Source organism: Chiroxiphia lanceolata, chromosome 14 (genome assembly GCF_009829145.1).
Source record: "Chiroxiphia lanceolata isolate bChiLan1 chromosome 14, bChiLan1.pri, whole genome shotgun sequence".
In the NCBI taxonomy this organism is placed as follows: domain Eukaryota; kingdom Metazoa; phylum Chordata; class Aves; order Passeriformes; family Pipridae; genus Chiroxiphia; species Chiroxiphia lanceolata.
In genome coordinates, this window is record NC_045650.1 from 575,901 (window position 1) to 599,097 (window position 23,197).

The 23,197-nt window shown below is 46.8% G+C and overlaps 1 protein-coding gene across 1 annotated transcript in view; it reads left to right on the forward strand.

The window, feature by feature from the left end:
• The window catches only part of LOC116793766 (vascular endothelial growth factor receptor kdr-like), a 132,785-nt gene that overhangs the window by 94,499 nt on the left and 15,089 nt on the right, over positions 1–23,197 (forward strand). The window contains exons 15-28 of the mRNA XM_032701846.1: positions 1,906–2,031; positions 2,136–2,242; positions 3,442–3,577; positions 4,824–4,928; positions 7,160–7,276; positions 10,578–10,666; positions 11,905–12,070; positions 12,620–12,717; positions 13,608–13,730; positions 13,836–13,947; positions 19,346–19,445; positions 20,032–20,137; positions 22,128–22,252; positions 22,502–22,580. Coding sequence (XP_032557737.1) covers positions 1,906–2,031; positions 2,136–2,242; positions 3,442–3,577; positions 4,824–4,928; positions 7,160–7,276; positions 10,578–10,666; positions 11,905–12,070; positions 12,620–12,717; positions 13,608–13,730; positions 13,836–13,947; positions 19,346–19,445; positions 20,032–20,137; positions 22,128–22,252; positions 22,502–22,580 — 1,589 coding nt within the window. The remainder of the gene's footprint in view (positions 1–1,905; positions 2,032–2,135; positions 2,243–3,441; positions 3,578–4,823; positions 4,929–7,159; positions 7,277–10,577; positions 10,667–11,904; positions 12,071–12,619; positions 12,718–13,607; positions 13,731–13,835; positions 13,948–19,345; positions 19,446–20,031; positions 20,138–22,127; positions 22,253–22,501; positions 22,581–23,197) is intronic.

Here is a 23,197-nt window from a genome sequence, read left to right on the forward strand (position 1 = left end):
CAGTTGCATTCCAAGGGCTGCCCATGGATGCTCCTGTGTGCAGAGCCTGGCAGCCTGCACATAGCACGGCATTGGTAAATCAGGGAGCACTGCTGCTCAGCCTGGGGAGACAACACTTGGGTACAAAACGGAGATACACAGTGTACCTGCTTGTCAGGTGGGTCTGACAACCCCAGGCTGGGCTGTCAGATGTCCCGAGCAGGACATACTGCAGCAGTCACCTCCCAGAGGTGAGGTGCATATGCCCCATCCTTGATCTCCCCCAGCACAGGAAGGGGGATGTGCTCTCAGCTCAGCTGGTCCAGAACTGGACAGGTACAGTGCCACTACGGGCTCCCTCACCTGAGCCTGGAGCTCCTTCTCAGCTCTGTCGCAGAATCACAGAATATCCTGAGTTGGAGGGGACCCATCAGGATCATTGAGTCCAACTCCAGGCCCTGCACAGAGACCCCAACAATCCCACCCTGTCCCTCAGAGTGTTGTCCAAACCCTCCTGGAGCCCTGGCAGCCTTGGGGCTGTGTCCACTGCCCTGGGGAGCCTGGGCAGTGCCCAACCACCCTCTGGGGGAAGGACCTTTTCCTGAGATCCAACCTGATCCTGCCTGACACAGCTCCAGCCGTTCCCTCAGTCCTGTCCCTGGTCCCACAGAGCAGAGATCAGAGCCTCTTTCCTGCCCCTCATGAGGATGTTGAAGATCCCAGTGAGGTCTCCCCTCAGTCTCCTCCAGCTGAACACACCAAGTGCCCTCAGCTGCTCCTCACATGGCCCCTGCAGACCCTTCCCCATCCTTGTGGCCTCCTTTGGGTCCTCTCTAATGGCTTCATGTCCTTTTACACTGTAGTGCCCAAAACTGCCCCCAGAACTGAGGTGAAGCTGCCTCAGTGCAGAGCAGAGCATGTCCTGAGATCTCCCATAAATCATGGAGGATCCCATGTCAGTAGCTGGTCCTGTGACTTTAATTTTGCATCCTGGACTAGGTAGGAAATCTAGGATCATCCATAATTCAGATCAGAATGTTCTGAGAGAAACTCTTTATAGCTACTGAAATTTTATAAATAATTCTGGAGGGACAAGCTTGTAACTCATCCATCCAATGGAAACATAAATAAAATATTTGGAAAAAACACCTCAGGGTAAATATTTCAGCACTGTGCATGGCAAGTTCTGTGCAGTGCTCTTGTTAACAGCAACAGGGTTCACAGGCAGAACACTCAGAAATTCAAAATGTCCTTCCCTTTTGGATTCAAAGCCTGACCCGTTTCCCTATTTCTGCCCCAATCATGTCCTTAATGAAACAGATGAGCTCTTGGTGTAATGCCACAAGTCAGGAAAAATTAAACTTGGAAAATTAAATGTAGAAAAGTCTCATAGGTCATATCTAGGCAACCTCTCTCTTCCCACTCCACTCTAGCCCCTGGCTGCCTGTGAGTCCAGGATTGCTCCACACAATGATTTTTCCAGGGATGGACATAACCTGATTTCCATGTTCCACGTGTTAGAAGTCCCTCGCTTTCCACAGCCTCCAAGATGTCATCTTTCTCCAGTAGTTCCACCGAGTTCCCTTTTTCCCCATTGTACCTTATTGCTATCAGACAACCTGTCCTCCCATCCCTTCACTAACTTCCAGAGAAGTTTTCTCGGGCTCTGTCCGCTCTAAATTAACAGCCACATTTGCTCTTGGTTAAATGACCCCCAAGAAATTTATATAGTTGTTGAGGAGAAAAAAATGTCAGGGAAATGTTGTTGCCAGACCAGAATGAGGAGCACAGGGTTAAAATGCCTCCAAACACCAGCACGTGCCAGATCTGGATGGATGGGAACTGTCTTTCAGTTCTCTGGCTCCTGAAAGCACTTCCAAGCAGGTAGGTTACTGTGCCAATATTAACTAAAATTCCTTACAACAGGAATTTCCATGGAAAATAACACTCTAGTCATTGAGAGGGTGAAGAAGGATGATGAGGGGCTCTACGAGTGCTGGGCATCCAACGAGCTAGGCCAGGACAGCACGTCGGCCTTCATCAAAATACAAGGTAAGGCCCAGCCTGAGGGAAGTGCAGATGTTCTGTGGGACTGAGGAGAACTGTTCTTTAGTCATGGACTGTGTTTATCATGTGGTTGTACATTTAACCTGCAGGCTCTGAGGAGAAATCCAACATCGAAGTGATCATTTTGGTGTGCACTGGGCTGGCTGCCACTCTCTTCTGGCTCCTCCTCACCCTCTTCATCAGGAAACTGAGAAAAGTAAGAGCTCCTACATTGCACAAAGTCTGGGATCAGACTCAAGTTAATGCGTAACATCAGAGTTCAGGGCTGAATGTTTGGGACAGATGGTAGAAAACTGGGCAAAATGTCCCTATAAAATTCAGCCCAAGATTTCTGCTGGCAGTCCGTTGACTTCTCCAGACATCCCTTGCACTTGTGAGGTTTCTACCCACTCCTCTGGTACCATAAAATCAGGCACCTCCCTCTTCATGAGCCAAACTGGCCTGTGAGATTAAGAAACAAAAAAACAATCCTAGACATTCTAAAATGAGGGCTTGACTTCAGCACTTGTTTCTGAAACACAGATATTAAAGGAGGCCCTGTTTCAAGAAAGATCCTGGAAATGCGCTCAAACCACACAGCTTATTTGTTCTGCCAGTCTTGCTCTTCTTTCACCTCCCTTTTGTGACTCAGGAAAGTAAACTTGCAGTAAAGTTCCAAGGAATTTAGGTCTGTTTTTCCTGAACCAAACAGCAAACAGCGAGGCAAGCACAGCTCTCTCTTCTAAATCTTACCAAACTACAGTCCCAGTGCTGGTCTCCAACATTTGAGTAAGATTTCCCCTCCTATTGCAAATACAGTGATTAAATTCACGTTCTCCTTCTTGACCTCAGTTTAACTGAGCTGTGGACAATGCTGAATTTCCTGTTATATTTTACCCCCATGCCAGTCCCCTCGCTGGAGCCATCCAAGCAGAATTTCTCTCTTTGCAGCATCAGAAGTAGCAGATTCCACCAGCTTTCCACCCATTTTAAATTGTAATAAGCAATAGCCATGAAGTGGATAGCTATGGAGAATCAAGACTGCAAAACAAAATATATAAATTATAAAAATGGCAAAATGCTCTCTAGTGCACCAGGAAGAGCAACTCCTGGAGCTCCCATGGAAAAGCACTGATTTCCTTTCACTGAGACAGGTAGAAGGCAGCAATTTTGTGTCCTCAGAGTGTTTACTAGCATCAATCAGTGACTCTTCCCAACAGCCATGAGTGGCAGGCACACATAAACATTGATGGAAAATAAGGAGAGGCAGGAGGCTGGAGTGATGGTTCAGAATAAATTGGAGAGCTAAGTCTGTAGTGCAGGGAACTCCCCAGACATCCCTCAGCCTCCACAGCTCTCTCCTGTCAGAGTTGCAGGGTAAACACTGTGAATAATTTCTGCACCCCCTGTTTGTAGCCCGATGCCACAGATATTAAGACAGGATACCTGTCCATTATCATGGATCCGGAGGAGATGCCTCTTGACGAGCAGTGTGACCGCCTTCCCTACGACAGCAGCAAGTGGGAGTTCCCAAGGGACAGGCTGAGGCTGGGTGAGTGCTTTGGGGCTTTTCTTGGAGAAGGAGGATTCCTAACAGTCCTCAATTCCAGTGGATCTGTTGTATAACCCAGGAGCAGCCTATCCTTTAGTGCCAAGGTACTACATCCTTGGATCAAGGATCACAAAGCTCAGAATCGTCCTTAATGGAGGGTGGAGCAAGGGATTTGGTAAGGAAAGGAAAGATGTTGACTATGTCAAAATAGCTGTCACCTCTTTTTCTGCCTTGGAAAAGTGAAGCCAAACTATCGACAGAGAAGAAAGGTACCTCCAGGTGCTGTCCCTGCTGAAAGTATGGTTTCATTCCCATAGAGGAAAATGGGAAGAGAAGTCAATCCAAAAGGTCACAGTCTTTCAGAGAATTTTATTTTGAAGAAACCTATCAATTCATCAAATAATCAATTCCTTATTGACCATCTGAACTTGGCTTTGAGTTGTAAAGAGCTAGCATGAAAAAATGAACCAATTTTCTTCTACCAGCTCAGCTTACTGGCTGATGGAGCAGGGAAATGTAAAAAGCAGATTGTGTTTGTATAGCTAAACAGTAACATCTGTGTGATCTGAGGAGTGCGGGGAATATATCTGTATTTGTGTATGCTCTTGGGGCTTCAGCTGGAAAACATGGAAGAAGGAGATAGACAAAAATCACAAAAGCTGAGATGATGGTGGGACATAGACTATCCGTGATGCCCAGTGCACTCTGCTGCACTGGGGGTCAGAGCCCTCAGAGCACACCAGGTAACACGGGCATGATAATTCAAATGGAAGAGAACATAAAATATAATCTGAAATTCCATTTAGTAAAGCTTTGCCCTCAAATCAATGTCAACTATTGAAGGGTTAAAGGGCTGTGACTGCCTGAGTGCCTCAGCTGGCTCTCTCCATGATTCCTGAGCAATCAGGGATCCACAATCCACCCAAACTCTGATTTTCTTGGGCTTCAGGACAGCCCTAGGCAATGTTTTTACCTTGTGGGCATGTGTATGTATCAGCCTTGCCTTCAGCTGAGTGCAGATTGATTTATTCTCCTCTGTTCTATCCCGTCCTGTATCGCATCAAAGCCATATGGATATAAATCCCCCCCTGTATATCCATATGCTGCAATATGTGATCCAGCTTCTGTGCCTGTCGGGCTGTGTGTCGTGCTTGGGATCTCTTGCACAGCTCAGGTTGCATGTTCCCCTCTCTCCTGATCCAGACTGTTGGTCCCCTGGGCTCACTCTTGACTCTTGCTCCTCTAGGTAAAACACTGGGTCATGGTGCTTTTGGGAAGGTGGTGGAGGCGTCTGCTTTTGGCATTGATAAATCTTCAACCTGCAAAACAGTTGCCGTAAAAATGCTCAAAGGTACATCCATCCCTCTGAGATCCCCCCCAGACTCCTCGGGGGACCTGCGGGCAATGAGGTTTCCAGTTCTCAGCTCCCCAGCTCATTGTGTTCAGGAGGGAGTGGGTTTCCATGTGGGAGCAATTAGTCATCCTGCAGTGCTGGGACGTGGAGGAAATGACAGGCGGGCTCCGTGCTGCGCTGCTGATTGAGGCTGGTATTCCTAGAGGAGGGAAACAGCAGCTTCCAGGTCTGGGGGTTAGGAGGGAAACAGCTTACGGAGTGTAATTACATGAGGTAGGCTGAAATTGGATCTGAGCTGCCATCACAGCCCTTACAGATGTAGAACAGTTCAAGGGGTTGGAAGAAAAGCAATGCCAAGGGAGTGAATTAGAGACATCTTGCTTGCAATTATTAAAATTAAGGAAAGTTTTTACCCTTCGGTGGTGGGAAGGGGGAACCTGGGGACTGCTCTTCCATATTGTATTTACACACAAAGCTCTGCAGACAGCATGGGAATAAATGCGCATGGCCTGCCTGGGTCAGGGTCTTTAACTGCTCACTGAGGGTGTTTCCCAAAGTCCAATCCATGCTCACTGGGTGGCTGCTCCTGGCCCACACTGCTCCATCACTGCTGCATGACACTACTAACCCCTGCAATGGCACTGCTGCCACAGGATTTGGCTTCTGTGTCCAGCTGCCTCTCCTGATGCTCTGCTGCTTCCTGTCTCTCTGAAATTCCAAAAGCATCCATTTATCACCTGTCTGGAACTCCCTGGAATCTGGTCTCCCTTCTCTACTTTAGTCAGCAGACCTTCAGATCATCTCTCCTGATGTTGTTTCCTCTATCCCATGTCCATCTTGAAATCCCTGAAATATCCTAGAAGCTCCTGATCCAGACATTCCCATCTCCATACAAAACTTACTGCCCTGGACAGCCCTGGGTTTTCATTCCCTTCTATGCTGTGCTTCCCAGCTGATCCTCATGCCAGCTCTACCCTGCCAGCACATATTCAGCAAACCATTTGCCAGATCCCCCATCATTTTACACCTCCCTCCCCCCAGTGGAGGCAGCTGCCTCCTGCTCTCATCTGTCCCTCCCCAACTAACGTGCCCATAATTCATCACTTTCATGAATAAAGCAGATTCTCTAGTGTCAGTCAATCCATTCAGGGGGAAAAAAGGCTCTGGAGATGTCTGCATTTCTGCAATTCCAGCACTGTGTGTCATTTCCATGCAGTGGGCTGGTATCTGTTCTGGATTGAAGGCTAAAATTCAATGGGCAAGATTATCTGAGACACTTGTGAGGCTGCACCATTCAGATTTTGCCAGGTGTGTGTTCCATCTCCTGCCAGGGGAATTCAGGAGTGATATCACCCATGTACACACCCAGCTACAAACACTGCTGACTGGAGAAATCTTGGGCTTGGAAGAGCTCCTTCTCATGACACAGTTTGGGGAAAAATTTGTTTGTGGAGGATTCTGCAAACATAAAGTTACACTTGTCACACCAAATTATCTGTTACGTAACTGTTTCCTCATATTTAAATTTTACATCATTCAAAGGCAAAACCAGAGGCACACAGCCCCTTCTCTTAAAATACACTATGGAAGTTTTGGATAGAAGGCAGGGAAAACAAGGCAACCTTCTCCTGCCCTAAAGGACAGTGTGACTGGGCATGGGCTTCACTGAGTGTCGAGGTCATGGTTCACACACAGAGATGCCCCCTCCAGCTTTGCTGGAAAGTTATTTTAGGGTTGATAAGCTCTTACAGGGCTGGGATTTAGTAGTGCTGTACATTTTGGGACACAATGTGGATTCCTCCATCCCCTGCAGTGGAGAGCTGCTCAGTACTGAGGTACTGTACCAAAGTCCTGCTGAGCTCCACAGCCATGGGAGAGATGGAGGAACACTTCCCATGGGCTGTGGGGGCTTGGAGGGCTTGGCTGATCCTTTGCTAAGCTTGCAAAATTGAGTCCTTGCAAAGGGATCTGGTTTGGGGGAAGGAACAGTAACCCTCCATAACCCAAGCTTGAGAAAGGAAGAGGCACCCAAAAGATAAAGTATTATCCCACTTCATAAAGGTCAGCAGACAATGAAACGGATGAATTATTATCTGTTTGAGTCTGAAAAGCAAAGATATTACAAGTAACCTGGGTGGGTTTTGTTTCAAAGTATAAACAGGATCTTGCTGTGTCCTGTTCAAAATATCCTGTTGTGTAAAGATGATTTTTTTCCTGTTTATCTTAAGCAGAATGTGCAACTACTAATGAATGCAAGGCTTTAATGTCTGAACTGAAGATCCTCATCCATATAGGACATCACTTGAATGTAGTCAACCTGCTGGGAGCCTGCACCAAAGCTGGAGGTGAGAAGTCTTCAGTAAATCAGGAGCAAAGGAACACTTTTCAGATACACAGGTGTTGGGATGTGCCGAGGTGGAGTCCAAGTCTGTAGTTAACGCAAGCACAAACATTTCCAGCTCTCTGCTCACAGGGGAGCTTCTGCTGCTGCAGAATGTGGCCTCATCTCATCAAGGGTTCTGAACATCTCCCAGCCCATAGTGTCACTTCTCTGTTTTCCCTGGAAGCCTGTTTACAAAAGGGATTATGGCCTGAAGGGAGGCAGGACACTGAATTGCAGTTAGGTGCCCAATTGTTCCGACAGGCACTCCTGTTCATTTCAAAGGTTCTCCTGCCTCTCCTCCCCTGCCTTATCAGGAGGATGCACCAGGCTGAGCGCTTGGCTCACTGAGGCCTCCTCCCTTCCCAGTCACTTCGCCCTCTCTGGGCAAACAGGGGCAGGTTTTGCTTGGTTTGCAGGAAGGCTGGGGCAGATCTGAGCTGGACACAACAACAGCATGGACTTCCACAGGGCTGAGCTGGCAGGACTGGCCTGACAGCATACAAAGGGTCTGTGGCAAAGTGCACTTAAACAAAGGGCTCCATCAATCTTAGCCCTTTGTCACTACAACATCCCTTCCCACATCACCATCCCTGTCTCTCACCATGCTTCAACTTCAGGAGCAGCAGCTCTCAAGGATAGCTCTTCACTGCTGACCCTGAACCTTCAAAACCACCCCCAAAGGACAGATTGAGGTGACCCGAGGAGAAGAAAAACCCCAGAGTGAAATAAATTAAGGGGAAACAGCGCCAGAGATGGTGCACACATCTGTGGCCATCTGAGCTATCAATCTCCCAAAGAACATGCTCAGTCATGGGGGACAAAGAAAACCTCAGTGAGGTAGATTTTGTTGGATGCCAGGGCAGAAATCTTCCCTCCAGCAAGGTGCTCCCAGTTCCTCAGGGAGCAGTGAGCAACCAGCAGCCACAGATACTGCTGGAATCTGGGAACCAGGGATGGGGAACTTGCAGGAATTGTTGTAGCACTGCAGACCCCAAAAGCTTGTATGGGAGGATGGGCAGCTCCAGCTGGAGGGATTTAGGGTTCAGCCCACTTGGACAGAGCATGGTGCTAAAAACACCAAGGTTGCAGGTTTGATTTCCATATGGACCATTCACTTAAGAGCTAGACTCAGTGATCCTTGTGGGTCCCTTCCAACTCCATCTTCTGTGATGAGAGGCAGGAGCCAGGAGCCTTTGCTTGGGACTATGAGTAGAGCGGAAGGAACATTAGGGGTGCTGGTGATTCTCCTCCCCTGACAGGACAGTGAGGTGCCTCAAACGTGGCCACAGGACTGAGGGCTCAGAAGTTCTTCACCAAAGCACCGACTCAGCCCCAGAGCTCCCCTTGCTCAGCCAGACACAGCTCAGGGACTTATCTAAGACTCTGAGAAACACCTTCTTCCAGGGGGCCCTCCGCTTCCCATTCTCCAGCCTGTTCCATCCCAGCTGCGCTCCGGGTGGGAGATGACCCTCATTCCTCCCTGCCAGGTGCCAGGAAAAGCCTCTGCTGCCTTTGGAGAGCAGTCCTTGGAGCAGAGGGCACGGAGGAGCCTCCAGGCAGGCACTGCTTTGTTTTTCTCTGAGCAATGCAAGTGCAGACCAAAGGAAAAGAGCCCTGAGCTCTGGAGACAGGCAGGGATTGGAGTTACCATTAAAAAGCCATTGCAGAACACAGCTCACTCTCCTTCCCTGACAGGGTTTGTGTAACCATGGAACAGTATTCCTGGTGAACACTGATATTAAGTATGCACATATATTATTTTAACATCATAACAAATAACAGATTTTTAACACTTTGGCGGGGTTGATGTTGAGCAGTTACAACTAATGGACAGTATATGCTTCACAATGAGGAAAAAAAATACGGAGAGGCCATGTCTAGGAAACATTTCAAAAACATGAATAAATCACTAAGTGGAGCTTCACAGCTGTTGTTGGAATCTACATTTTCTCAGGGTGCCCATGAGGGATATTTGAGTTTGGGTCTTCAGAACTGAGCAGGGCCAGATCCCAGCTCTGGAGCCTTGCAGAGCTGGGCACAGCACTGGCACCACTGGCAGCTCGTATTTGGGGCAGTTGTGGTTTTTCCCAGGGCTGAACATGTTCCAGCTGCAGTCAGCAGGAACTGGGGCTCCTGGACAGCCCCAGGGTGTGTGCTCAGCCCAGCAGAGCCATGGGGCTGTGCAGGTACAGAGCCAGGCAGAAATACAGTGTCATGGGCAAGCTGCTGGTTCTCACTGCAGGGATTCACCATCTCCCTGTTAATGGGACCATCTACTTCCAAAAGGTGCTCTCCCTGTCTCAGAGGGATGCAGCAGCCAGGCTCTCCCAGGGTCACTGCTCCCTCCTTTCCCCCTCTCATCCTCCCCAGTCAATACTGTCCAGGCTCGGTGTGCCCAGGTCAGATATATCCAGTCAGGAATCCTGCCCAGAGCTCTCCTTCCCCAAGGCCAAGTGCAGCTCCCAGCCCTTTTCCTTTGAAGTTCAAGCTCCTAAGTCTGAACTACAGACTTTTCTGTGTTCTCCACAGAAAAAAGTTTCTGGACATGAAAATTTGAGAGCTTAGGGTGGATGGTAATCCCTGTCTATACACATCCTAGTCCTGTGATTTCACCTTGTCTTACATTTGGTGATTACAAAAAGCAGTGATTCTGCCAAAGGTAGAGAATGCAGCTTTTCCCTCCCCTAATAGCTCACACTGCAACATAAAAGCACTTCAAGCAGATCTTAAAAACATGCATAATTGTACAAAAGCAGCAATTGCACTAAATCTACAGTAGTTTGCACAGAAATAAGAAAGGAAGAAACTGAGGCTTCCAAAAACTTCAGACTAAGTGTTTTTGCAACTTTTGATTCAGATCTGCCTATGGCCCTGCATACTTTTATTTCCTCTGATGGCATCAGCTCCACCCAAAACAAACAACTGGGAAGACAGCAGAGAAAATGAAAACTGCTCCATGCTATGGACTATGCACAGAGAAAACCAACCTTCACAGCATCTGAGACTGGACATTCTGTTGATCATCCTGAATTTTCCTATTTGATAAATAAGGAATAAATGCCAACATCTAAAACTAAGAATCAGCACTGTGTTCCCTTCTCTCCACATCCCTACTAATTGTGTCCTTCTGAAGTGTCACTTCTCTCCTCTGTGTCATAAGAATGCCAGTATTTACTTATTTTGAAGAGGTTTTGGGAGGATAAATTAGAATTATGTGCTTTGCAATGATTCAAAACTCATTTGATTCTCACTGTCTTTATTAGGTCCTTTAATGGTCATAGTGGAATATTGCAAATATGGAAATCTGTCCAACTATTTAAGAGGGAAACGGGGAGATTTCATTGCATGCAAGGTAAGAAAATGATACACTTCTCATAGTCCCAAGGCAGGGAATCAACAACCATGGACACAGGCTGGATTTTTCTGCACTGGCACTGTTGGGCATTTCTGTGGGTACTTTATTTTCTCACCACATTTCAATTTGTATGAGCAAGAAAAGAAAATGTTTTCGTCTGCAGGGTCTCACTCCCATCCTCCTCTGAAGTAGCTGCAAATACCCAAGCACTGTGGTGCACCTAAGAGGGAGAGAGGGAATTACCCCCAGCTCAAGGAGGGCAACAAGTAGTAGTGAAAAACTGGCCTCAACTGAACTAGGAGAAGGTGAACCCTCCAAAACATAAGCCTGGTTTGGGGATTTTTGTTTCCAGCCCCACGCCCCCCACTAAAAGCAGCTCATCCTTCCACCATCTGCTCATTCCCATCCTCTGTTTGTCCCTTCCCCCGTGCCAGCCCGGTCTGTGCTGGATGCAGGGACCTGGATCAAGGACATGTCTGCACTACAATTAACCAAATGGTTTGGTTTCCAACAGTTCTCTGCATCCACACAAAGATCTGTGCTGGCACAGCCTGGGCTGGGACAGGGGGTGGACACAGGAGACCAGGAGTCAGCACTGGGGAGGGAATGGCACTGCCTCCTCCTTGTGAACATACAGCATGGAAAGGGCTCTCTGATCCCAGCCCTGCCCAAAACTGGAGCCTCCCAAGATTATTTTCCCAGATGAATCCATAATTATTATTATTATTATTATTATTGTAGCCATTGTGTACAGGCACAGAAGTACGTGAGGTACTTTGTGTGAGTGAAGGAGATTTTCCTGGTACAGGCCCTCAGAATTTCTTTCTCACCATCGTTTCCTTGATGAATTGAGGGGCTGGTTCTGTCTCTCTCCTCAGGACAGGGTGAGACAGACACATAGTGCACATCATGCACATGCCTTGAATTGGTCTATGATGCCTTCCCAAGAAAGCAAGAGGCACAGAACCACAGTATCTCTCTGCTCACCTCTCAGTCTCCCCCAGCCAGCTCCCAGCTCACTTTTCTGGGGCAACATTGCAATCAGTGAAATGGGAGGTTCTGTATTAGGAGGAAACCAGGCTTCCTTAGCTCTGCTCTTCAGGGAACATCATGTTCAAACATGTTTGGAGCTCGTCTGCAGAGGACATTTTCTCCATATGCCATTCTGTTCCATAGTTTGAATCCTCAGGCGTTGCATCAACCAAAGCTACAAATGAGTTTTATGCTATTTCTAGTCCCAGGAAAACTCTGACCAAGCAGAGAAGAGTCTGGATGAGTCCAACAGTGACCTGACTGAACTGATCAAGAGGCGCCTTGAGAGTGTAGCCAGCACAGGCAGCTCTGCCAGCTCAGGATTTATTGAGGATAAGAGTTACAGCGACTCAGAAGATGATGAAGAAGGTAAACAAAACCCACCTAATCCCAATCTTTTCTTGTAAAAGTTTCTGTTACTTGGCCAGTGCCACACATGCTGTCACACACTTTACAAGCCCTGACACAGCTTGGTTTGTTCCCAAAGTTGTAAATTCTTCCTCTTACCTGTTCCCCATTCCAACTTTCTCACTGAAAGAGGCTGGCAGTGATGAATTGCATAGAAAAGCTGCTCCTATTGTGTGAGAGAAGCAATAGCAATGTTTTACCAGAAGGTTTGTGAGGCCACTCTCTTCCCAGTCTCCTCACTCACTCTCTGTAAAGTCTTCTTCACTCCTATCCCCGGTGCTGTTTTCCCCATAGCCTGAACGACATGATAATGTGTACTAGAATTGTTTAAATCATCTGATCTTTTGCCTCTGGATCAGTGGTTCCTACCCCAGAGCTGCAGCTCCAGTAGAGATCTCTCCTACTGACACTCAGATGCAGGGCTGGGGTCACAGAGTGCCAGAGGCACCAGTGCCACCGAGATCTGGAGCTGTTGCTCCAGTGTTTTGCCCTGTCTGTGATCTCTCCTAGATGCTGAGGATCTGTACAAGAGGCCCCTGACTCTGGAGGATCTGATTTGCTACAGCTTCCAAGTGGCCAAAGGCATGGAGTTCCTTGCCTCCCGAAAAGTGAGCTCATTCACACTTCTATCCCAGAACCTTGAGTATCTGATATGGAGAAATCCAAACATGCTCTTGAGCCTGAGTAATCTGCTTTTTGCTCTTGTATTAAAGCCTTGGAGATCATGTTGGCTCTGGTGGTTAAGCAATAAGTAGCAGTGAAGGGGTTGGGAAGGGATATCCATCATGTTCTTGGCTGCAGGGACTGGCATCTGTAACAGGAGGTTTAGATAGAAAGGCTGAATACAGATTGTGAGCAATTCTTGAACTGCCTCATAAATAATGCAGAAAAGGCTTCTTGTAGAAGCCTTCTAGTGTGATCAACAACAGCACTACTGAAAAATGAAGGGGAGTATCCAGCTGTTCCTTTGGCTTGTCAACAGTGTTGGAGACTGTCAGCAGAGTTAGCACCTCTTTTGGATACAATGGGAAGGATGTTTGCAGCCTGTGGAACACCTTTTCTGTAAATGGAATGTAAAACACGTGCCAAGTGTGCACACAACTGCGGGCTTTGCACTGACACAGCTCCCAGGGAGCACAGGAATCCCGAGCAGAGTCACCCCCATCTCACACACTCCTGGGCCTGCATTTGCAAATGTAGCTGCAGCTGCTTTTCGACCTCTCCCAGTTTTCCCAGTGAACAGTTAGTTAGAAAATAGGACTCCCTTTGTCTTGTCATAACTGTGAAAGTCAGAGAATTACCTGCAATATTGGCTTGTTCCCCAAGTAATTCTCTCCTTTGCATAGAACTGAATGTTTGGGGCAGGTTCCCTCACAGATTCCCTTCTCTAACCTGCTCACGACAGCAGGTCATTTATCTCCCCATTCCCAAAGAAACTCTCCCGATCTCAGCTCTGGCAGGGAGCTCCTCTGATCCCCTGTGTCCTCGTTCCTTTCAGTGCATCCACCGGGATTTGGCAGCAAGGAACATCCTGCTCTCCGAGAACAACGTGGTCAAGATCTGTGACTTCGGCCTGGCCAGGGACATTTATAAAGACCCCGACTACGTACGGAAGGGAGATGTAAGTGGAAGGAGCTGGATTGTTATCCTCAAGTTGTTGTTCCCCACGGGCTTGGGTGGATCAGTAACAGCAGCCCTGGCAACCCGTTGTGTCTTTGGTGTCCAGGCCCGGCTCCCACTCAAATGGATGGCTCCAGAGGCTATTTTTGACAAGATTTACACAACGCAGAGTGACGTGTGGTCCTTTGGAGTGCTGCTCTGGGAAATATTTTCTCTAGGTAAGAATGATTTTCCCCTAATTTATGGCTCCCTATGCTAGAAAGCTTTTAACAAAAAGGTGCTGATGTGGAGCAGCATTTCTGCTTCAACTGGGACAAGTGCACAGTGTAAGGCAGGTGTGAAATAAAGCCACTGGGCTGAGGTTAGTGAGAACTCCACCTGAAAACCGTGAAAACACTGGGGAGGGGGGAACAAAAATCCTAAATCCTGGACCTAACATTTGTAGCCACTGAAAGCAACAGAACCCAGAGATACAACAAGCCCTTGCTGCTGGGAAGTGAGATGCTTCTTTGACAGCAATGAAGAAGTTTCCCATCCAACCATATTTTCCTGAAGAAATCTGCTTCAGGAACCCCCACAGCCCCAAGGCTGGAGGGTCCCCCTGCTGAGGGCACAGGGGGTTTATGCTGCTCGTGGCCAGCCCATGGAACACCAGGGAGGATTGCCCAATGATGTTTTTATCCCAGCTTAATTATCTTCCCACAAACATCTAAGATTTTCTAAGTAAGAAAAATGTCTTGGCAGCAGCTGCCATGAGGCTGATCCGAGAAACCAGTGCTGGGCTCTGCCTGAGTCATTCTGGCAGGGACAGGTAGAACCACATACTCTTGTGCCCATATCATTTGCAAGCCAACAACATTGCTGAAAGAACAGGAACTGGAGTTCTTGATGTGCTACAGATTTCATCCCAGGGTGCTGTTAGAAATCTTAGCCTCACTGAGATCTGGTTCCTGTCCAGCAGATAAAGCTGTGAAACTGAGACAAGCAGCCTCACAGACAGGTGGACTTTGCTGCTCTCAGATTGCCTTGCAGAGTGGCAAGTTTGTTTTCCTGAGGGAATTTAGGAATGTCGGCTGTGGCTTTTTAATCAGCATTTGAGACAAAAGAAAACAAGAAGCATTGTCAGTTAAAATGCTGGATTTTAAAGCAAACTCTGTAATCTCCTTTATCTTTAGTTCATGGATCAGTTGAAATTAATGATCGGGCTCAAGATGCCAAGTCAAGATGCAAAGTCTGGAGCTGCTTCTGTCCTAATCTTTCGTTAGGGCTGACTGCAAAATCACAACTTACTTTCAGTCCAAGTCTTCATTTGTACTCTCCTCTAGTCCATGTCAGCACACAAAATTCACATTCAAATGGTTAAAACACGTGGCAGTTCCTGCTTTCTCCAGGGCTCAGTCCTGTTTATTTAGTGATGTTATTTTGGTGTAACACCTCTGTGGCTCTGTAACAGCATCACCTGCTGCAGGTGCTTTGAAACACCACAGAAAGGCAAAGCTCCAGAAGCACGAGCGGTGCCCCATTTTTAACAGATTGTTCAGGAAGATGCACCAGCAGAGACATACTCTGAGGGAACAGGCATTGGGCATCTCCAGGGAACCAAAGGAACTGAATACTGATGAGTGGCAAGAGGCACTGCAGAAACAGGCTTTATATCATTCCCAAAGTCCTGACAGACTTAACAGATGTGACTTTCAGGTCATTGGCCTGACCAATACAAATAAAAAACCAGAGTCACTGAAACTCACTCTATTTTTATCTAATTTCTAAAAACAATTTGTCTGGTTTCTTTTAATTTTAGATAGTGCCTTTTCTTAATGAAGGTGTTTTTTCTGGCACAATAGACTGTCCTCTTCTGAATTCAGAGGAACCTACCAAACTCCTGCCAGGGCTGCCATCTGTAAACAGCCTCTGCCCTGGGATGACATAGGTCACAAACTCCTTTTTCTCTCAGTGGCACAGGTTCAAAAGCAGTCATTTTCTCTGAGAGCGTTTTTCATACAGATCATCCAGGCATGCCTGTGGTTTGGCACTACTCACATCTGCAGCTCCAATGATAAATATTAATTAAGGATTGTGTCACTGATTGAATTCTCTTATATATAAGTTTAAAGATCATTGAGAGCCAAGGGATGGAAGTTGTTTGTCGTTGCTACAGGGTATGTTTGGCTCCCATTTACAAATGCTGCTTTTGCTGGGTCCCACAGACTTAGCACCCTCTAAAAAGGGAAAAAACACTGATTAGGAAACTGCAGAGTTTAGTTTGGTCATGGGTCCTTCCAGAGGCAGAAGCTGAGAGAAGGACAACAGGCTTCCTCCAGAAGGCTGGATCCATGTTGGTGATACACAGGGAAATCAGGGCTTGAGAGAGACTGTTCATTTTCATCTGGGGCTGAGTTTGCAATGAGCTTTAAATTATTCCAAAGGGGTCAACACACCTCATGTCAGGTGGTGCCAGCAATGTTTATACATCCTGAAATCGCTCATGGTGCGCGTGTCGGTGTCTCCTGGAATTTCAATGTGCACTGTCAAAAAGCAATCAGAGATAATTATGTAACAAGCAGTGCCTGCTCGTATAACATCGCATCTATTATCCTACTAAATAAACCAAGATCAAAAGAGGGCTCCGATATCACACTGCATGCCACATCTTTGAGCATTTTGGAAGAGATTTTCCCTAAGGAAAACATCATGTGGACCTCACACCACATGTTTTAGCCTAATTTCTCCCAAGCTGTCTCAGCATCCCAATCCAAGTTATCAGGCTTATCACATAGTGCAGATGAAGTGCAGTGGTGAGTGGAAGTGAAAAAGGAGAGTTCCTTGATTTTATGATCTGAGCTGCCTCCAGCTGGTAGAAAGCCAGCACCAGTCAAATATATAAACTACCAAGAGATCCTGCAATCAAAACTTGTTCTTAGAATCACAGAATGCTAAGGGGTGGAATGGACCTTAAAGATCATCAGTCCCCATCCCACACACCTCCCCACTAGACCAGGTTGCTCAAGGCCTATCCAACCTGGCCTTGAACATGCCAAGGCTGGGGCATCCACAACCTCCCTGGGCAACCTGGTCCAGTGCCTCAGCACCCTCACAGGGAAGAATTTCTTCCTAATATCTCACCTAAATCTCCCCTCTTCCAATTTGTACCCATTACTCCTTGTCCTGTCACTATTATTCTTTTTTGCCTTCCTTGTGTTTGCTCTCACCAACACATTGCAGTTGATATGATAAATGATGTAACCAAAGAGAGAGCACTCAGAAGGTGAGCTCCAGTGGAATTCTCCATCCCTCCTCACCCCATTCTCTCATGTTGCCCTCAAGGTCTCCATCCCAATCACTGTATTTGCAGGATTCTTATCAGTAAGATAATTGTTGAGCCAGGTCTACCCAGTGGTACTGAACAAACTGAAGGGTTTCTTCTGCACTGGGATTGGTCCTGTGGCCATTCATCAAGGCCTGACTCCATTCAGCTCCTCCCAGTTCTCCATTCAGGTCCTCCCCATGGAAATCATGATCACCATGGCACAACAGTGGCACAGTGCGGTTGGCAGTCAATGAAAAAGGCCGTCTCTTCTCTAATGAGGGGGGTTTGTGGTGTTGCCCCTGGTCATCGACAGTGTAGAGCCAGGCAGACCAAGTGAGGCTCCTCTGGAGAGGCTGTTGAACCCCTGTTGAGCACAGGGGTGTTCAGGAAGCCCCAGTCCCTTCTCAGGGTTTGTACAGATGCACAGACGCAAAGACAAGCAAGTGAAAGTCAGGAGAGGTGCACAGGCAGCAGTTTGGTGGCTGGGACACGTGGGAAGGTGACACCACAATTTCTATCTGTCTGTTTATTCACAGGGATCTTGGGAGGTGGTAGGAGCCTGTTTTGAGGCCTTTGGCTAATGGGTGATGCCATGTGAGCTGAACAGTGGATTACCAGGTTATTCTGACAGGTGAAAGGCAAATCTAGGAAGGCAGATCCAAATATAAAGCAGAAGTGATGCTAGTGACTATCTCCAACTTACAGAACTCCTGGAAACACTCCCAGTACTGTGACCTGCTCCTTGTACATCCAGGAATTTCAGATGTGCTGTGGCTGAGCATCCCTGAGCCTTGGATGTCACTGGAGCCTGTTTGCTGTGCTGAGGTGCCCTCTTGGGAAGCTGCCAGGATCTCAGCTCCCCATGCAGAGCTCTGCAGACTGAGCAAGCAGATTCATGGAGCAGAATAATTCTGGGAGCAGCCACGTTTTGGCACCCTCTTGGCTGCTTTTATCCAAGGATTTCTGGTGTGCTTGTTGTGCCCCCAAGTGCACAGCACATGATGGTGTTTCCAAATGGGGGGAAAAATAGCAGGAAATATGCAGGAATGTTATAGACAGTAGATCATACACAGATTCCTCGAGGGCTGGATACAGATCCAGATTCCATTCAATCCTCTATGCTGAGACTTGATTAAATTGTTTCCAAATTCATCATCCAGCTTTTGGATGCTAGAATGTGCAAGACAAGGTTGTGCTGCATGTGAAGCCTTTGCTGAGGAGGAGGGGAGGGAAGTTTACAGATCTTTCAGGTCTATCCCAGCAGGCTCAGTAACCTTTCAAACTTCAGCACAGACTTCTCTTGAATGTTACCTGTGAGGTCTGGATTACTCAGATGCCAGAGCACTTTCCCGAACTATATATTTGTTCCCCTTATTTACGGAGCACTGGAGATATACAGCAGAGAGCATAACCTCTGAATAACTCATTAGTTGAGGAGCACATTTAATGCATTTATGCCAGTCCCTCCTCTGTAGAGAACCATCTGCACAGGCAAATGATGACTTTTTGATTTATGTTCATGACTTTTGGCCAACTTTTGTGCAATAATACAGTGCTACTGGTCCCTTCAGAGCACTCTACCTCTGAGAACAATAACAGCTGCCACGAGCTGCCCTCTCTGGGACAGTAACACTCACACTGGCACTGCAGTGGCCCTGAAGACACTCTGAACACACTCCCTAAGAAGCGAACAAGGCTAAAAAGCTGCAAGGTCATTTTCAAGGAAGTTTTGCCTGTAGGACTGAATAATACACACAATACTCAGTTGGTGAAGCACAATTCCATACCTGAGGTTGAACTGCAGGTTCTCAGGGCCTTCTGCAGGAGCCAGGTGCCCACAGCTCCCTCTGCACCAGCCAGGCCAGAGATTCCAAGGCAAGGCAGGATGAGCAGGACTGACTGACTCAGGCTCACTCTGTGCTGGAGATTGGCAGGCTAATAGTTTATTGAATGTAACCAACTGAATGAGCTGGAACTTCTCTACCACTGACCAAGAGGTCATTTAAAGTCTCAAACTAATAAAATTTAGTTCTCTTCTGCCCTGTTTTACCTTGGAGTGGTCCTGGGTGTATCACAAATGTGGAGGACACACTGTGATTGAAATGTCTGAAGAGACAGAGTGAGTCTGTAACGGGTTTCCAAGCAGAATGTGTAGACGGGAGGTAACTGCAACTTCTTTGCTCAAGCTTCTTTTGCTGCCAGACTCTGGGTAATCCCAGATGCTCAGCAGAGATCACTGATTTATCTTTAATTCCCTAAGCTGGGAAAGAGGGACTGTGCCACTCTGAAGCCTCTCATTTCTCCCCCAGGTGCCTCCCCGTACCCTGGAGTGCAGATAGATGAGGATTTCTGCCGGCGGCTCAAGGAAGGGACCCGAATGAGATCCCCAGAGTACTCCACCCCAGAAGTGTAAGAGCTCCTGCTCGTGTATTGAGAGCTGACACGTGTCATTTAAGTATTAAAACTTGATTGTGTTCAGGTGAAGAGGGGTAAGGGCACCTCAGCTATTTTGTATTTTGTTTTCAGTAAATGCTGTGGTTGTTCATACCTTGAGTGTCCTGGTAGCACAGACTAATGCCAAGGACAGGCCAAGTCAGCCTGACCTTTGCCAACAACAAGATCAACAGGTCCACCATGTGAGCTGTAGTTCCTGGATCTCTGTTCAGGAGACCCCTGTGTCTGCCTTGACTTCTGGCTCTGGAACAGAAACCCAGCATCCATAACCATGACTTATTTCAGCAATATCACAGGGCCCAGCAGCCAGATTTGAAGTTGGGTGAAAACAAAAAGCCTAAAGGCTCAGCTGAGGCAGAAGGATGGAAGCCAAAACCATCCCACGGGGGAACTAGAACAGAATTCCAGCACATGGAGATCTGAGCCTGTCCTAACCCATAACCACCCAAAGACTGACCAAACCAAGCAGCAGGGGAATGAAACAGTCTGGAAGCAAAGCTTCTTTCCTTTCCCTTTCTGAATCCCTGGGGTTTTTCCCTAGGTACCAGACAATGCTGGATTGTTGGCATGGAGATCCCACCGAGAGGCCGACGTTCACTGAGCTCGTGGAGCGCCTGGGAGACCTTCTGCAGGCCAGTGTGCAGCAGGTACAGCACGCCAGGCTCCCTCTGACACACGTGTTTGTGTTGATATGTTGGTGTGTGCATGTGGATACCTGTGTGTGCAGCAGGTACAGCACGCCAGGCTCCCTCTGACACATGTGTTTGTGTTGATGGGTTGGTGTGTGCATGTGGATACCTGTGTGTGCACAGGGAAAGGCTGTTGGACACCAAGATTACCTCTGACCTCACAAGAGAGGTCACAAGGAAAAAGGCTGTTAGGATGATTAAAGAAAATGGTAACTATGCAAAGGGGATTATGTTTTAAAACTAGATATCTGTCCATCCATAGGAGGAGAAAGTTACATTCATTAGAAAAAGGCCCAGTTGCCCCTCAGAGGAACAACAGTGCTTTATCTCACCAACAGTTCTAATTAGATTCCAGCACAGTAAAGCCTGTCTGGGTGCCCACCAAACCACCCTATCACTGCCCTTCTCAGAAAATACAACTTATTACCAATAAATCAGAGCAGGATAATGAGAAATAAAAGTAAATCTTAAAATCATCGTCCCACACACACACACACCTCCCTTCTTTCTGGTTTCAACTGCACTCCTGATTTCCTCCACCTCCTGAACTTTCTCATTTTCCAAGATTACGTCCACCAGTGCTCTTAGGAGCTCTACAATTATGCAATTTAAAGCTCTGAAAGTCAGTTATAGCATTATTAATGTCATAATAGTTAATTCAGTTGTTTTCTTCTTCATTAAAAACAACCAGAAATGCAATTGTCAGCTTAAGAAGAAATCAAACAGCTTCTTCCTGTTTGTAAACAACTGTAGTGGAACTGAGTTGAAGAGGGCTCAGTCTGCAACATTAAGAGCTTGAGAGTTTTATTCTATAACCAAAGTAAATTAAGGAGACATAAAAATCATGATAAGGGAATAGGGCACTTAACTGCTTCTCAAAATTAAAATCAAAAAATAAGCAAAGAGAAATTTGGACAAATAGTTTCAGACCTTAAAGGCAGAGTCATTTCTGGGATTACTGGGGGGGGTGATGACAATGCAGAGCTCGTTATGATTCCTTGGAAGGACAAGAAATTAAATCCTTCCAGGCTCCCACTTGAAGGACCAGCTCTTCCCAACTACAGCTCTTCCCAACTACAGCTCTTCCCAACTGAAGCTGAACAAACCCAAAAAGTCTACACATAGGCAATGTGCTTTTACCAATTCCAAACTCTGTTCATGTCCTGTCAGCCCCAGGGGTTTGGGAATTCCTGCCACTCCCTCCCTTCTCCAGGGCTTAAACTTGGGTTTAGGTGTCCCTGAGGGCTGTCCCTTGGAATTCCCTAAGAGGCAATGACAGTATAGAGACTGCTTTCCTGAAAGGCAGATCAGTGTCCTGCCCCTCCCTGAAGGCAGAATAGCCTCACATCTGGAATGTAGGAATGATGTAAGGAACATCACAATCACTTTGAAGAAACATCATAAAGATAAATTGAAATAAAATCCAGTCCTTTCCAGTCCAGAGTGTAAAGCTCAGTGGCGGTCTGAAAAATAAAAGCTAGACACGATCCCAGTATGGGGGAACTGGAATAGTTTATTGAACACGAGAACACTATTTTAAAGGTATCTGAGGTTGGACATGTTAATGAAGGGGACGAGTTATGTTAATTATGGAATTACACAAGTTTTTACTGCAATTTCCAAATAGTTAATTTTTCTTCTAGTAGGATTACATTGGGGATAGAGGGATTACAGGGGTTTAGACATGGTCTGATACAATCATCTCAAAAGTCTTTTCTGATTTCTGCTGGAGCCAGGCTTGATCCATAAGGTAGAACTTTAACAGGTCTTGTGAGAAGGGTCCAGCTCCTTCAGATCACCAGGTTTTTGTCAGCCCTTGTTTTCCTTTGCTGAAAGCTGGGTTTGGGCTCCCACAAAGCTCTGTAGAACACCAGAACCTCTTACACTGAGATGCAGCACAAAATGAACTTCACCAGCTTTGTGATCTTTCCTGTTGTTAATTATCTAGGATGGTAAAGACTATATTCCACTGAACATCACCCTGAATCCCGATGGAGAATCCAACCCCAAAACTTGCTCTGTGGAAGAAAACTTGAACCCTGGAGTGAATCGCTGGAGTGCAGTGGAAACTGGGTAGGGAAAATTGAGACAGGGGTGGGAGGGAGGGAAGGATTCCCTGGAGCTGGGCACTGTCTGATGTCCTCTCTCAATAATGCTAGTTAAAGAGTCAGACAAATTTGTCAGGGTGTTGGTTATTAGTTACAAAGGATGAAATAAGAAAACTGGTCCAGGAGGCTGAGCTGGGTCAGGGTGTAACTGAGCCACCAAGTGCTGCAGCATCTGCTTGGGTTTGGGGCTGACCCCTCCACTTTACTGTTGCAGTAACAACAGCAAGAAGAGACCCCTGAGTGTGAAGACATTTGATGAGGTGCCAGTGGAAAAGGAGAAAGTGATGCATGAGGTAAGTGAGGTGACTGCCTCCTTCCCCACCAGGTTCACAGATCACTCATCACCAGCCCCAGAAACACTTATTAGAGCTTGTGAAATCTATTTGGTAAGAAACAGTTTTAAATCAAGCAGAAGGTTTGGCCCTGGCATCTCACACACAGGTCTGTGTGACAACTAAGAGGGACCTGCATTTTACTTAACAAATAATTTAAAGAGAAGCTCATGTGTGATTCCCCTGGCTTTGATCAGGCCAAGGGCCTTTATATTACATATTTCAATATGTTTTTCCACCATAGGAAAGTGTCAGCTCATTTAAATGAGGCTTTTTGAGGGAAATGTGTCCAGAACACATTCAGGCTGGCTGAGACAGCCAATAACTGGTGGGGGTGAGGGTGTTCAGTTCTGGGTAGACAAGACCAAGATTCAAGATCCTGCTCTTGGTCACACAAAGTGAACAGTGTTAAAGTGAGAGTGTTAAAGGGTTTAATTTTCACTCCAGGGAAAAACAAAAGCTTGTTTTGTTTCAAAATGATGGTTCTGCTTGTTGGCTTCCTCTGAAACTGCAGGTTGGAGGGGTTTTCTTTCTATTTTTCCTTCCATATTTAAAAAAATCAGAGACCAGCTCCTGGA